The 15933-nt window shown below is 41.1% G+C and overlaps 1 protein-coding gene across 2 annotated transcripts in view; it reads right to left on the bottom strand.

The window, feature by feature from the left end:
- The window catches only part of PAK3 (p21 (RAC1) activated kinase 3), a 277117-nt gene that overhangs the window by 78856 nt on the left and 182328 nt on the right, over positions 1-15933 (bottom strand). For both annotated transcript variants that reach the window (XM_082377247.1, XM_082377246.1), the window contains one exon: positions 13188-13389. In XM_082377247.1, the coding sequence (XP_082233373.1) occupies positions 13188-13362 (175 nt within the window). In that variant the 5' untranslated portion in view covers positions 13363-13389. The remainder of the gene's footprint in view (positions 1-13187; positions 13390-15933) is intronic.

The raw sequence follows: 15933 nt of genomic DNA, 5'->3' as shown, positions 1-15933 counted from the left end.
CCCACTCAGAACTTACTGTTATCAGAATTTCTGAGGATGAGACCTGGGCAAATGATCTTTTTAAGAGCCATAGATGATGTGCAGACAGAGTGGAGAACCACAGCTACCCCAGGCCTCTTCGTTATCCAGAATGACCCTTTCTCTGAAATATTCTCTGAAATAACCCTGTTATCTCATTCCCTGGGCCCAGCCTCCCATCCTGCTAGCCTTCTCACTCTTTCATGACCTTATTCCTATTTTACTTGTTCTTTGATGCCAACAAAACCTCCAATCCCTGGATCCTTCCATTTTTAGCCAATTTCTCAGCTTCCTCCTCGCCTAGACTCTATGGTCCATCATTTAAACTGCTCTTAAGCCAGTGCCCTGGAAACTATGCTCCTGTGACCCCCTCTTGCAATTCTCCCACAAAACCTTACCCTGACAGACTCCAACTGTGAAATCTCCATTTCCATACAGAGGCTGGTAAAAGTTGTTGGGGGAAAAAGAATCACACAGCCATGCAGATTGGTGCTTACTATAAAGGTCACAGACAGAGTTGGGTCATCAGTGGCACTGAGCAGTACCCTTCTTGACCCTGGCCAACTTCCTTTCCCACTGCTTTTAGCGAATATTCTAGAATTTCACAACTTCGCTCAAACTTCCACTTCATCCTCTCCTCCCTTACTTTCAGTGTAAGAAATTCCTTCTACTTCACTGAGAAAAATGGAGGCCATCAGTGTGGAACTCCTTTGACTTCACTTCCTGCCCCGCTCCTATGAATTTATCTCCATCAATAACATCTCCCTTCACATCTTACCGGAAACAATGTCCTCTCCTTCTACCTGAGGTTTATGCCCTCACTGGTGCTCTAGATCCCTGAGCCTCTCACTTCTCCAGGGGTCTCACTCCATCAATTACCTCCTATTTCTTCTTGTATCTTCAATCTCTTCCTCTCTACTAACACTTTCTATTTGGCTTGAAAAAAAAAACATGCTGAGATTTCTTTAGTCCTTAAAAATTGAAACCTCCTGCCACCACACAGCTTTCTTTAGTTGCTATAGCCTCTCGACCTTTCCTTCTCTAGCTTAAACTTCTTGAAAAGGCAATCTAGACTTCCTTAACCCTCACTCTTCAAACCATGGCAATGAGTCTCTGAGGTCATTTTCCAGACATTGCTGACCATGAACTTCATGAAACTAACTTCTCCCCACCATCTTTCACACAATTCTTTCCTGGAGTCTATTCCTACATTTCTGGGTCTTCTGTAGACAATTTAAATAGTATTCCCCAGGAGCTGTCCTAGGTCCTCATCTCTTCTCATCAACACACCTCTCCCTTTGGTCACCTCATCTACTTGTACGGTTTCAATCACTGTCTACTTCCGTGACTCCCCAGATGGATCCCCAGCCCTGACCTCTCTGCTGTCCCCTGACTGAACACCTCTATCTGGATGCCTCCCAGGCCCCTCACTCGAAATATTTTCAAAAGAAAGTGAATTCTCTACTGCCTTTCCCCATGTAAAATAAGAAACTACAATTCCTCTTGTGTTCCCTACCTCACCCTCCTCTAGTTTCTCTTGTCACCATCTGATCAGTTGCCTAGTTCTATTAATTCTTCCTCGTAAATGTTCCCTCTGCATTGCCCTCTTTTATTCTTACAACACTGGCCCTTAGGCCAGGCCACTGTCATTTCTCACCTACCTGACTCCCACAGCCTGACTTTGTCTTCTTTCATCGCCCACCCCCCCCCGCCCACATTCATTCTTCTCCTGTGGCTAGAGTGATACTGTGAAACACAAACCTGATATTATTCCCCTGCTTCAATGTTTCCGCATCGCCTTCAGAATCATATTCAAAGCGTTTACCATGGCACATATAAGCCCTCCAGAACCCGATCCCCAATTACTTCCACAGCTCTGTCTTCCATGCCTCTCCCGCCAGCACTCTATGCACTAGCTATGCTGAACTACCTGTAGTTACAGCCATAGAACCTCAACTAATAGTGTGTCATGACTACTGCCTTCATAATGCTGCTCCTTGTTTCTGGGATGCCACCCAACTCTTATTAGCTGGCTCTATTCCTTCTTTAAGACTGACCTCAGTTGAGTGGTCACCTCCTCCAGGAAGCCTTCCCTAACTGCTCCCTTCCCTCAGTCTTCAATAGACGCCCCTCCTCAGTGCTCACTTCTCTATTGCACTTACCATGCTAATCTCTACTCATTGACTGACTTGTCTGCGTCCCTCACTAGGCCATCAGCTCCTTAAAGGCAGGAACTGGGACTTATTCACCTCTGTACCCCAACATCAATCTAGCATAGTACTTGATTCAATAGCTATTTAATGAATAAGCAAATGAACAAATGAATGGATGAATGAATGACCTTCATTATATGAAATGAGACCCAATATATGGAAACAGGTCATGCCTATTTGCCATTATGTGTTCATGGATGAGGAGACATTGATCCAGGTTCCCCAAGAAGGCTGGGGGGTGGGAGGGTATGTTTCAGAGTAGCTGTTATAGTTGCAGTTGGTGGTGATGGCGTTGTTGCTGTTTTCCCCGCACTAGGGATGCCTCTGTACTCATTCAGGTACACCTCTTGCCTGGTGCCACTTTGGGGCCAAAAGCATACATTGGCAACACAGTTGCGCAGGGTTCGAGGTACAGCAAGGCAACCGATTCTCCCCTGGGTGAAATCCCAGGATGGTGCTATGCTTGCCTTCTGAAAACATTTTAGAAATCTGTCACCTGAGTCTTCCTTGTTGTAGGAGTTCCACTCGTCATCTTCCCCTAAAATTCCTGGAAGTTTTGTTGGGCCTTCTCATTGGATGTCACGTCCAGAATTATTTTTTAGAACACTTTCTAGCTCCTTCAAAACAGAGCATGCAGGAAAAGAAAAAGAATAACAGGGGACAGACATAGAGAAATGCTTTCCTACATAACTTTAGCCTAAAAGAATAGAACAATACTTATTTTTTAAAAAGCAATGGAAAGCACGCGAAGTTACGGTGTATGGCATCATAAAAAAAAGTGACATTGAAAGCCATATAAATACAGAAAGAGAAAAACAAAATATTATATAAAACATATTTTTTAAATGCGGAAACAATTTTTCCAAAGGAAAAAGCACTTAGGCTGGTTAGTTCTAAACAGCAAGCATTTCACAGCCCTGGCTCTGAGGAACAACTCTCTCTTGCTACTGCCCCAGCTTCCTTTTCCTTTGAACCAGTCAGTGGGTCAGTTAACCAGTATACATGGACCTGTGGATCAGTGTAGTGACAGATTGTGCTGCGTGACTCATTAGGAACTACAGTAATATTCTAAATTTGTGATCTCATTGGGGAAATAAGCTTAGCAAACAAGAAGCAACAACTGATACTACCAGAGCATCGAAAATTCGGTGCTAAGTTGGGAAAAATAGAGTATAAATGCTGTAGCATGTCAAAATAAAACAAGATCAGAAAACTCTGGTGGAGAGTGAGGGCTTACTGGAGAGGAGGTAGGATTTGGGAGATGGGTCTTAAAGAATGGGGAGGCAGGAAAGGTAAGGCATCGCTTAAACTGAGATAGCTAATAAACTAGATCTGGGCTCAAAGTCCGCATGCAACTCAGATTTAGACATTGGCTGGTTGCACATGTCTCTATCCTGTGATCTTCCAGAAAGTTCCTTTGAGACAAAGGAGGTCTAAAAAAACATTTTGCTAGGAGGCTCATACTGGAGTTGCTGGAGTTGGAGCTCTCCTAGGAGGGTCACTTGTCCTACAACCCCTAGCTTGACACTAGAAGCCCTCCCTCCTCTCCCCCCTTTGTCCCACTCCCCCTAGCCAGGTGCAACCTGTACTCAGTGTTATGTGTTCCTGAGGCCAAACAACTTGTGCCGACATGGGGTCATTTCTGGCAGGGGCAGTGAGGGTGTCAGGGTTAGAGATCCATCATACTAAAATACTTGTTTTTCACCTCAATATTCCTGGGCTTTGCTCTAGAAACGCCATGTTGGAAGGATACGGAAGTATTTTAAAGGGCCATTCATCTCCTATGGGTGACAACATTTACTTTTCCCAGTAGACGATCCTTAGTGACTTGGTCACTCTTTAGCTGGGTGAGAGGCGCATTCAGTGGTTCGATAATTTCTCCAATTCACTGAGAGGCAATGCCTCACAAAGATCGTTTACAAAATGTTACCCTTGTGGTCTTTCAAGAATTAAAATGCCTTAGTGTCTACTTAACTACCAGGAAAGAAAATTAAGTACTGGAGTTGGTGTTTTTTAAGTTAAAAAATGCCATTTTGCTCCATCCTCTGCTTTGTGGGTCACTGAGCACACCGTGCCATAATCGCCCGCCTCCCCAGCCCCCAGCTGGGAAAATGTCTGAGGTCTTCTAATTCGGGTAAGAATAAGTATCCCAAAGCAGTTCTTTCTATGGCAACAGCAGCACGGCAGGTGGTGTCAAAAGGCGAGTGCTCATTGCGAGGGCAACAGTTCCAGGGGGACTGACTTCTGCAAAGACAGTTCTAGTTTCTGGCACTTCTGCTCTATAAACAAATATCCTGTTTGAGGACATATTATGAGAGGGGACCCACAGGAATTCCTCACCTCCTGAATTCAGGAAGTGCATATTTTCCCTTACAGAGGGGAGAGATTATTTATCTAGTTTTCCTCTATTTTTTTTTTTTTTGGTAGAAGAATGACATTTTGTGGGCCTTCAAAATTTATTTTCCCATTGGAAATACTTGAAAGTACTATGTGGTAACTACAATGGAAAGTTAGGCATAAAAATAGATTTTATTCTGGGCTCTAAGAATTTAAAGAAATCGATAGTACAAGGTTGGTAAAAGATTTAAAAGAGGTTCTAGGTAACAGATATATTTCTGCTTAAACCTAGCATCTTGGGCAAAATACATACCGACTCTGAGCAGAAAAGGAAACCGATGTTGAGTAAATGAGGAAAAGGGCCCAAATCCTTAAATACTGGATTATGAATGAATCTAAAGGGAGGGATGAGAGGTGACTCTTGTGTTCTATTTTAATATAGTTCTTTATTTTAATTATAACAATATCAGATATTACTTTTGTAATAGAAAAAGATTTTAAAGGCGAAAACAAATAACAGGAATCAGGGAAAAATATTTAACAATTTTCTTTTTTTACAAAGGCTGTTACTTTCTGCTAGCAAGTTAGGCCCTCAGGAGGAGTAACTTATAAAAAGGCATGACTACTGTTGTTAACTGCTGATTGAGAAAATGGGTTAGATTCACCTAAGTTTCACCTGCTTCCATAAAAATTCCATTTCTGCATATTCCATTGGCCAAAACCTATTTTCAAAACAAGTTAGGTGACTCTCATTTTATGGCAAGCGGTATAATAGTCAACCGCCACTGGACCAGGAGTCGGGGATCTAAATTCTAGGCCAGCCTTGCTTTGTAATTAGTAGTGGGGCAAGTTTGTGGAGGTCAGTTAACCTCTCTAAACTTCTGCCTTCTTCTGCAAAATGGATAAACCTTGCCCCCATCACAGGAGGTTTGAAGAAGGTGATCGATATGAACATACATTGAACGCTGTAATATCCCTACAACTACCATCCAAAATACATCATCTCACTAGGAATATACGTATTAGCAGGGTGACTGTGTTTGCTGGAGAATTAAGTAATCTGTCACTTCTTAAACCCAGCACTTCCATGCTATGAATGATGTCCTTGCAAATATAACTACGAAGAAAGGAGATTAAACTGGGCTATCTTAAACATTCACTGCTCTTACGTCTTTCATTATAATAGCAAATGCCAGAAGTATATAGTTGGGAAGGCCCACGGTGGAAGGTTCCTTCACCTGCCTTCAGGTAGAACCTGCTAAAGTCTTGAGACACCCCCCCGTAAAGAACCTAGAAAATTTCACCTTTGGTAATTCATAATATTTAATCGGCATATCTGGAATTTCTTTATGGCTAGTTCCATTCCCTCTGGTGGAACAGTAAGCCCATTTCCTCCTGTCAGGTCTTCAGTGGCTATGAAAAACAATATATGCTCTCCATAAACCAGCAGCCTTTAATGTATAGATAAAAACTCCAAGTGGTACCCAATTCTGCAAGAGTAGCTACAAGCCCAATTCAGAGGTTGGGTGTTCCATGAGGATGATAGGGAAAAGGAAATGATGGTCCCATGTGAGCCCTTTTAGTGACTCCCACTCACATACACGCAGACAGCCATCACCTTCAGTGGTATCATCTTCAAAAACTTTCAGCCAAAGTGATCATTCTGGCAAATCATTATGAACTTGACTCTTACGTATCTTCTTCCAGGCAACACACACCAGTTCCAACTCTCATTTACACCCAATTCACACATGCAACAATTTCAATGGAAAATGTTGGAAAACAAAAGGCAAATATGAGGCCATGTCCTCAACTGGACACTACTGATCGTGTGGATAATGATATAGGGCAAAAATAAGTTTGAAAGGGGTGGAGGAAGGCCTCATTTGTTTTGAGGAAAGCAACTTCATATCCCTTAGCTGGTGTCAAATTCACTCTCTTTGCAACCCTTCATCTTAATGTTTGATACATCTCTCTTCTGTCTTCCTCTCTTCTCATCCATTTCCTGTACCTTCTCCATTCTCCTAATCTCCCTCTCATACACTACTTCCTCTCTCAATGTATTTCTCCCCGTTGCTTCTCTCCTTTCATCTATTTATCTCCCAATCCCACATTCCATACTTTTCTCGAATTTGTCTGCTGGTTCTACTGGGCCACCATATTTGTGCCCAGTTTCCCTGTTTACGAACCTTGAAGTAGAAGCTCAGGTCCTAGTAGATAGAGTGTATCCTTACCCCACCTTCTTCCCATTTCAAACACAGAGGACTTCTAGGAGTAAAGGAGTAGTACAGGAGGCTCTTCTCCGGGGCAGAGCACTGACCATGGAGGACAAGCAAGATGCCGTGCCCTTTGGCTCCCCAAAGGGCAGGGCAGTGACCTCCAAACAGCACTCTTTGCTGAGCTGTATGGTCTACATTTGAAGAACCAAGAGGAATGTAAACACCATTCAGGATGTAGTGGTCTCTGACATCTGACTTTCTGCTAACAGAACCCTTAATTAATTGAGACTCCCACCCATAGCTAGTGCAATGAAAATAACCTTGAACTACTGCAAGATCCCAAAGGGTCTTCAGCATCACCGAAGAAAGACTGCGTACTGTTCAGTCTAGTTATCACACTAAGTATTTTTTATTGTGCATTAATTAGATGAAAGTTAATAACGTGTATTGACCAAAACATTTGAGTAACAAGATCATAAAGGATAACTGAGTCTTCTTTAATATAATTGTTGCACAGTAATGCTTCCTGCTGTGTAGTGTATATAGAAGACAACATACTCTAGGAATTATCACAATAATGTGTATGCAATACAATAACAAAACTATACGGCACTTTAAGAACTTTTTCTTCAATAAAATTTTAAAAAAAAGAACTTTTTCACATATATGAACACACTCAATTTAGAACCTCAACCTTCTGAAGTAAGCAATATGTAAGCCAGTAAAGTACACATACCAAATGAGAATCTAACCCATCAAACACCCAAATCAAATGTTTGTTAGCACATCTCTCTTGTCAAGAATATTTTCTTGCCATCATTTCTTTCCAAAAAGACATGAAAAAACGTTTTCTTTCTTCCTGAGTGGCAATAAAAAGTCCCCTCTTCTGAAATTCAGATATGTTTCAAAGTGCACTGCCATCTTCTTAAGGAAAAATGAAAGCCACTGCTGGCTTTTGGATGCTAGGAACATAGTTTACCACCTATCCCTTTGTCCTGTTGCAAGGCAGTGTGACAGAGTAGCACAAGCATAGGGTTTGGAGTCAGAGACACCTGGGAGATTTCTGGCGTCTATCATTTGCTATGTGACCCTACAGGCTGTCTACTTAAACGCTTTGAGCTTAAATGGCCTCATCTGTAAAAAGGGGTTAATACAGAGTAGTTGTAAGGATGGAAAGACTCAATACACAGAAAGTGCCCGTCACACAGCTTGGCACGTAGGAACTAATCGGTAAATGACAGATCACTTCCTATTCGCCTTGATTTGATTTATCCAACTATCCCCTCGTACGCCTCCAGGAAGGGGGGCCTTCACCTCCATTTGCAGGCTCACCAGCTCCCAAATCTCTCGATTTCCCACAAACAAAATGCACATGAACTGTGCTCACTGAAGACACAGCCCTTCATACAGCATTGCATGCCCCCTGAAGCACACCTAATGCTCTAGTACAGCACAAGACACAAGACGCATAAGCACGCTTCAGAAGACACAGACGTCACATAGTACACGTCACCTCCAAAGGCAGCCTCACCTGCTTCTTTCCCACATGTTCTTCCAAGTTTCCAGTACTTAACATTGATTATTTTTAGAGATACTATGCCATTTTCAGAGTCCTGGCTGATTCATTTGCCTCATTGCCTTTGCCTTATTGTTTTATTTATTCATGTATTTTTTCATGTATTTATTTACCCATCCATGTATTTATTCCCCACCCTGTTCCAAAACAGATATAAGACGGCTTACAAGAATACACAAAATACAGCATGATAGCAGCAGAAATTCAAAGTCGATATAGTGAAAGGAAAAAAAAAAAAAAAGAACAAAGATAGGCACATAAAACGGAGCCTGGAAGAAAGCTATACAAAGTGCATACATACCATAGAGGCCCATTACAAGCGCTAGGCAGGGGCCATACATCTGGCTCCACGCTTTCTAGCAGCCAACAAAAGAGAAACCTGATCAGTCTCACACTTCACAGGGTCCATAAAGGAACATCAAACCACTTGTTCAGGATGTCCTTTTCCTGGTCTAAATTCTGAAAACTTTTGTAAAGTGAAGCATCATAATTTCATGGCAAACTGTCCCTCTTACTTTGCTCTAACACCAAGATTCAGCTCCTGGAAAGGCCTCCAACAAAGACAGGTCCTCAATCTGGAAATTACTTTTACTATTTGTTTTTCTTCTACCTGTCTCTTGAAGTTCCATTTGGTCAATGAAATGTAGCTATTAAAGAGACCCCTTAAAACAAACAAAAACCTCTGCTGTCACCAAAGCAAGTATTTTCATTTAACTGAGGAAATAGACAGTGTGACATTATTTATGACAAAAATTTGGATAGGATCCCAAATAATGAACAAAATAAATGGTTAAGTAAACCATGATGCTACTATATGATGAAATGTTATATACCATCAAAAATTATATTTATGAAAGCTTTTTTAAAATATAGGGAAGTGTTCATGATAAAATGTTGAGTGAAAAAGCAGGATATAAAACTGTATACGTTATGATTTTAACTATATAAAAAAGTATATGTATATATAGCCATTAAAAAAAGTCTGGAAATCAAGCCACTAAAATATTAACATTGTTTCTGAGATTTGTGAATATGGGTGATTTTTACTGTTTCTATATTCTTGTCTTTATTTTCCAAGTTTTTATCACTGATGAACAATTTCTCTATGATGAGAAGAACTGGGAGGAAAAACACCAACCCAGTTAGTTATCTTTGGCTTGTGAAATTATGGGTAATTTTAACTTTCTTTTTAAAATTTCCTATAACTGACATATAAATTCTAGTTAGGGACAAAGTTACTTAAAAAAAGAAAAAAGAATTCTAAAACCTAGTTTTTTAGTTGTTTGTTTGTAAGTTCCAGAATGATACAGATGTAATAACACCTCACAATTATTTAGCACTTTTTAATGTCACTTTTAATAGCACTCTGACATTTAGAATTACATTTGATTATCAAAAATACTTTGCTAGGGAGGCCAGGTCTTATTATTTTCATTTAACAGGTGATGAAACTGAGGATCAAAAAAAACTAAGTGATTAGCACAAAGTCACAATAATCAGTGGCAGAGCTGGACTTGAAACCGGGTCTCCAGGACCCAAGTCCAGGGCTCTTTCCATTCATTCAAGACTGACTGTGGTATAATCCAAGTAATCACCAAGAGGTAGAAGCACAGAAATAGTAACCCCTCCTTACCTATGAAGATCAAGTTCCTGAATGACCCCCCCCCACCTAGGTAGGAGAGTTCAGCTGAGGAAATTATAATTTTAGGAGGTGAAATAAAGGGCAGGGGAACTGAGGTCACGTAAACTTTTGAACGCCCTCATAAATATTTTTTTGCACAGTAAAACAATAACAGTACATTACATAAAAAGAATAACGAGAGTTTACATAGCTTAAATTAGTAAAAGTGATAGGCTCTGTATAGCTTCCATTTAGATCTTGAGATGGTTTCCAGAGGCGGTGAGGATGTACCGCTCGTTATGGCAGTGGAAAATGGGGGTGACAGTGAAGCAATGACCAGAGGTGGGCTGTTAGTCCAAATCATGGATCTCCGTGCTCTCAGAGCCTTCATCAAAGTCCAGTCCTGAGGTTGTAACAACTTGCTTGGGGCTTTAGCCCTACCAAGCAAGTGAAGTGAAGTGGCATGACTTAATGACTTTGGCTCTTCTGAAGATGCTTTCTGTCTTCTCAAGTCTTTTCTGAAGACAGCTTAGCACTTCTGCATAGAGCTCAAATTAAACCATTAGAGTTTGTCTGAAGGCAGCTTATCTGCTGTCTGACACGGATATTTAAATGGCACGACTCGATGATTTTGGCTCCTCTGAGGTTGCTTTCTTCCGAACACGGTGTTGTAAAAAGACTCCACCTCTTTATAGAGTTCAATTAGATCATTCAAGCTTTGTACGAAGGCAGTTTATCAGCTGTCCAGCAATGGCATTAAATGGCACCACCTGATGATTTAAGTTCTGCCGAAGATGGTTTCTGGCCAGTGTGATTTCTTTTGGAAGGCGTAATAGCACCTCTTTACTGAATTCTGCCAAATCACTCAAGCTTTGAACAGGTAAGATTTGACATGCAAAGGTACCCATTTTTTCATTACTTTCTTGGGGGAGGATTTAATCTTGTTCTTAAAATTTTTCTCCTGTTGCTTATAACTGTATTTGTCTGCAGTGCCATAGCTTCCTAATTATCTTTATCATCACTTATGATAATCACCTCTGCGGCCCCAGGACCTTCCTGAGAGTCGTCCTGCAGCCAAGCACATCACTTCAATCAGCATCAACCAGTTCAGATTCAACTTCAGCCAATGACCGTTCCTGTGCCAAATGTTCACCCTCACCTACACGTTCTGTTTCATCCAAAGATTTTTTTGTCTTCAGGAGAAAACACTGAAAGATATTTCACCATCCCTAGCCAAATCTTCTCCCAGATCACATTAATGACAGGCTCTGTTAAACTATCTACTGCCTATTTTATGAAGAATACAGCATTGGTGATGGTGTAGGAATCCCATGCACTAGGATCTTCAGACAGAGGAACCTTTGTGAGATTCTGAACAACAAAGTTATACATTAGTTTGGCCTAAGTCTTCCTGAATGGCTGGATCAAACACCGATCTAAGGGCTCCAGGACCTGAAACAAGCAACTGGTTCTAAAGACAACCTTGACATCGGGATGCACATTGGCTAATGCATCTGAGGCACCAAAAGGACGGTGAAGAATCAGTAGGGCTTTGAATTCAAGACTTTTTTTCTTGTAAGTAGTCTTGAGCTTCCGCAAGAAAGCACTGGTCAAACAATTCCTAAGGCGAGAGTGAGTCATCCAGGCTTCTCTCTTTGCACGCCAGTATACTGGCCACTTAGCTCGGACTTTCCTCTGAGAAGACACGGGCCTAGTCCTCTGTAGAGTGGTAATGGTTTCACTATGAGGTCACCTGCAGTATTAGCACAAAACAGAAACAGCAGCCTCTCTGTTTTGGCTGACCTCATGTCAGCACCAGTTGGCTCGTGTTCTTCAAAAGGGCAAATGGGATTGTTCAAGGGCTTCCAAAGCATGGCGGTCTCGACAGCACCAAAGACTCGTGCAGGCCCATAATCCCCCTCTTCAGTCGCTCTCTACAGTTGTGGCAGATACAACACAGGAGCTGCAGGATCAGGTGACTTGGTCTCCGGGTCATGGTGCACCATACATTTCTCAAACCATCCCTTGCTCCTGGCAATACTTTTTTGGGACCCACTTCGGTGTCTGAAAACACGTCTTCGAAAATTCTTCTTGCATGATGGCAGGTCCCTTGCATGGAAAGTGTTTTCTTATTCCTTTGCTTGTCTTCAATCCAGAGGTTTAACATCATTTCCATCTCTTCCATCCTTGGGTCACGAGGGATAAAGCATCTCTTAAGTGACACAGGTCTACAAGAGGTGATACTGGCCCTAATAAGAATTTCAGCTTTCCATATGGTATGAATTCTTTAATACCATATAAACGACCTATAAAGCTATCTGTTTTACCTTTGAGAAGATCAAGAATGTCCCTTTTCTCTTCAAGAGACATCACCCCTCTTACCCTTTAGCAACTTTCTCTGGTGCCGGAGTCCTTGTACTTGGCTTTACTCTCTTCCGCCGCAATAGTCACATTTATAGAAGCCATGTTTAAGCTTTATGCTAATTAATGCAACCTGACAATTACTTACTAGAGATTTTATATCCCCTGATGTTACAAAGTTTAACATTTAAGGACCAAATGGTATTATGGACCAAATGGTATTTAAGGACCAAATGGTATTATGAACAACACAAGGATAAATGATAGTATATTGTTGGGATACCCGGTGCAAAAAGGGCTGATTGTATAGGGGATGACAGGCAGAAAAATGGGAGAGGAAACAAATAGCTCAGAAGTTTCTTCCCACCTTGTGATATAGTCAGAGAGACAATAATGGGGCACTTGGACTGACTTCCGTATACTCAATTCAAAATTTTCATGGTTGTCAAAAAGGTATACAGAAGTAAATCCACCTATACTCAAATTCCCAATAAGGGCAACTTGCAGTTAGGAAGGGATTACTATAAATTCTCCTTTAAGTTATCAGAAAGAAAGTCACTATTCATATATTTAAGACAGTACTGTTGCTATGATTTCCCTTGGCTTACCACTATGAATTCAATGCTATGTGAAAGGCAAACACAGCATAAGTGTATTTTCTGTAAACCCACAGTAAGTCAATCAAACATTATCCTCTGACAAAATGCAACCTCTGAAGGTGTAGATGTAAAGGTCAGGCAGGCCCTGAACAGCCCATGCTCAAGAAATGACTACTCGAGAAAGAAAGTGACAATGAAAGAATAAACTAGCCCCTTTTCAATGCCCGGCCACTGATACTTTACTTTTATCCCCTCCTCCTGGGAAGATAGAGCGAAGCCTGGCTTTCTTATTCTTCTCTTCAGGGGCCATGGGAAGTGGTTTGGAGCTGTGGTTGAGTGCCGAAGAATCCCGGTTGTTACTATTCATCCTCAGTGGGGGAGCTGGGGGTTTCTCTTCATTATCCAGACCGTCAGACATTTTCAGTTACAACTGATTGCACAGCTCCTAAAGAAGAGGAGGAGAAAACAGGAGTTAAGGGAGGTCTAAAAGACAACCTGGTAAATACGGGGAGTCTAACATCTTAGAAACAAAAGCATTCATCTCATGTCGTCTCGGGTTTGGCACTGACAATTTTGAGGGGTTTCTTTTCTAGAGGGAAGGGAGCTGCCTACCTAAAGCCCAACGATGTAATTCCCCAAAGAGGAAAGCGAAGGCAATAATGAATGGCTTTTCAATATGTAGACACAAACACCTAAGGTCCCTTCCTTTTCCCCCAGGGACACTCTATTTTCTGCTGTCCACTCAGTCTTTTAATGAACAATTTCCAATCTTTCTTCTTTAAAAATTCTATCCTCATGATCATCGTGGTCAGGTGGCACAACCTCCTTGGAGTCTGGAATTGACACAGGCCTGGCTGTTGACACTTAATGGCCCACAACAATCATCTGTTAGTTGCTTTGACATTGGGATGCCTTTGGCGTCTGGTTCTTACCTGTGTGCACCTGATTAACAAAACACACCCTACTGTTTTATGAGAAAGACCTGAGAAACAATCTAGTAAACCTGGTAGTTTCAGCAGAGTTGGGATGGACTGCTAGGGGAAGAAATGCCCCATCTTCAAGGAGCAGGAAGAAGATAAAGCAGAGCCAAATGCCACCATGAGCAAAGAGGAGTTCCAAGGAGAGGACTGCTTCATGAGGAGACACCATAACCTTCCTCCTTGTCATATTTTATGTCCTGGAACAGGGAACAAGGGAGTTGACAGGGGTAACAGTGTGGTAAGAACCAGTCTCGTTTTAACAACTTATCTGCTCTTAATTTCATTCTTCTTTAGTATCTTGTGCTGAGGGTTCAGTACATTCAGGTTTCATCCCACTGGAGGGTAAAGTGAACTAGAAAAGCACAAACTCCACAAGGAAATGTTTCTGCTTCCAGCTGCCTTCCCATTCTCATTCAAGTCCTTCCATTAGGGCCCTGACACTTGCCATCGCAAGTCAGGCATGAAGAGTACCTTCCAGGGGAGACAGGGCGGGGGAGGGATGGAGTGGGAGTTTGGGGTTAGGAGATGCAAACTATTATACATAGAGTGGATAAACAACAAGGTCCTACTGTAGAGCACAGGGAACTATATTCAATATCCTGTGATAACCCATAATGGAAAAGAGTATGAAAGAGAATATATATATATGTGTGTATCACTGAATCACTCTGCTGTACAGCAGAGATTAACACGACATTGTGTAAATCAACTATACTTCAATATATAAAAAAAAAAAAAGAGTACCTTCCAAGTGAATCTCCAGTTCGAATACAAGGAAAATCAAATCCCACTGCAACAAAATCTCTGTAATTTCATCAAGTATTAACCGGCACTAATTTAGGAGTGTATGAGCTCCCCATACACAACTTGGCCTATCACTTTATTCCAATAACATTTACTATTAACCAGCCTAAGTACAACAACAACAAAAACCTGCTATAATGAGAAATAATCTACCGTAACTCTTTTCAGCCCTTCAGTGGTTACAATGTGGTTATTACTTTCAGTAATGAATTCTAAGTTACATTATGTTATGTGGAAATTTTTACTGTTTTAAAATTTCTCAAATATATAGAGCCTGTAAGTATTCAAAAATAGCTGAGTATCAATTAATAGTTTCTCCATCTGCACAGGTGACTGCCAACTAACAATGATTGCTTTGACCTTGGTTTGGACAAGAGATCTCTTTTCTTTTCCTTTGCCTAAGTGTCATGCCTTGCATTATCTTAATGAATTACGACCAAATCTGTATTTTTTTTCAGGAATCATGACAGTGAAAATATCAGTAGTAAATGTTTTGTCGCCACCAGCTTGATTAAGTCTCATATTTTCCTATATGGGTGAAACTATAGCACAAGGTAAAATGAAAAACTGTGATGTCAAGGATCAATTATATTCATAGATACTGCTGGTAAATATATGAAATCACTGCTAATGGGTCTACATTCCCTTTCACGTTTTGATTTTGATCCTTCTAAATTCATTCTTTCTCGAGAAGAAAAGTGAGTTTAAGACTGACTTCACCAGTGGTATTCTGTATCAGACGGGTTCAGGGTTTTAACCCTTAGGGTCACTAAGAAGAATTTGCCACCAGAATAAAAGCACTGATTATTTTCTCTGTGTGTGCTTTGTCTGTTTTACTTTTCTGGGTTCAAAAATAATGCCTGGATATGTGGTGATTATTAACTAAAGCTCAATATACAGAATCTAGGTTGGTAAAAATAATGAAGTTTGAAGGTTATTGCAAAAGAACTGAGGATTCTAGGTAATACCTAGAAAATAGTGAAAAATGTGTCTCACAGGGAGAGAAAGCCACCGCATTCTGGATGATACCTATTTTCTGAGGACATGTTAGTTAACTTGAGATGACATAAGTCAGAGAAACATACATACCCTCTTTAACATGATATACAAAGTTGATCTTACACAATAAGGCAAGTATGAGTCTGAGCCAGTCAGGGTTCTACTGCACCTACGTAATCCAGAATACTAGGCTCCTTTGTTCTGGA

The sequence above is a fragment of the Balaenoptera borealis genome (assembly GCF_965194805.1).
Source record: "Balaenoptera borealis genome assembly, chromosome: X".
NCBI classification, from domain to species: Eukaryota; Metazoa; Chordata; class Mammalia; order Artiodactyla; family Balaenopteridae; genus Balaenoptera; species Balaenoptera borealis.
The sequence above is the reverse complement of the archived record's forward strand: the minus strand, read 5'-3'. Positions and strand labels throughout refer to the sequence as shown.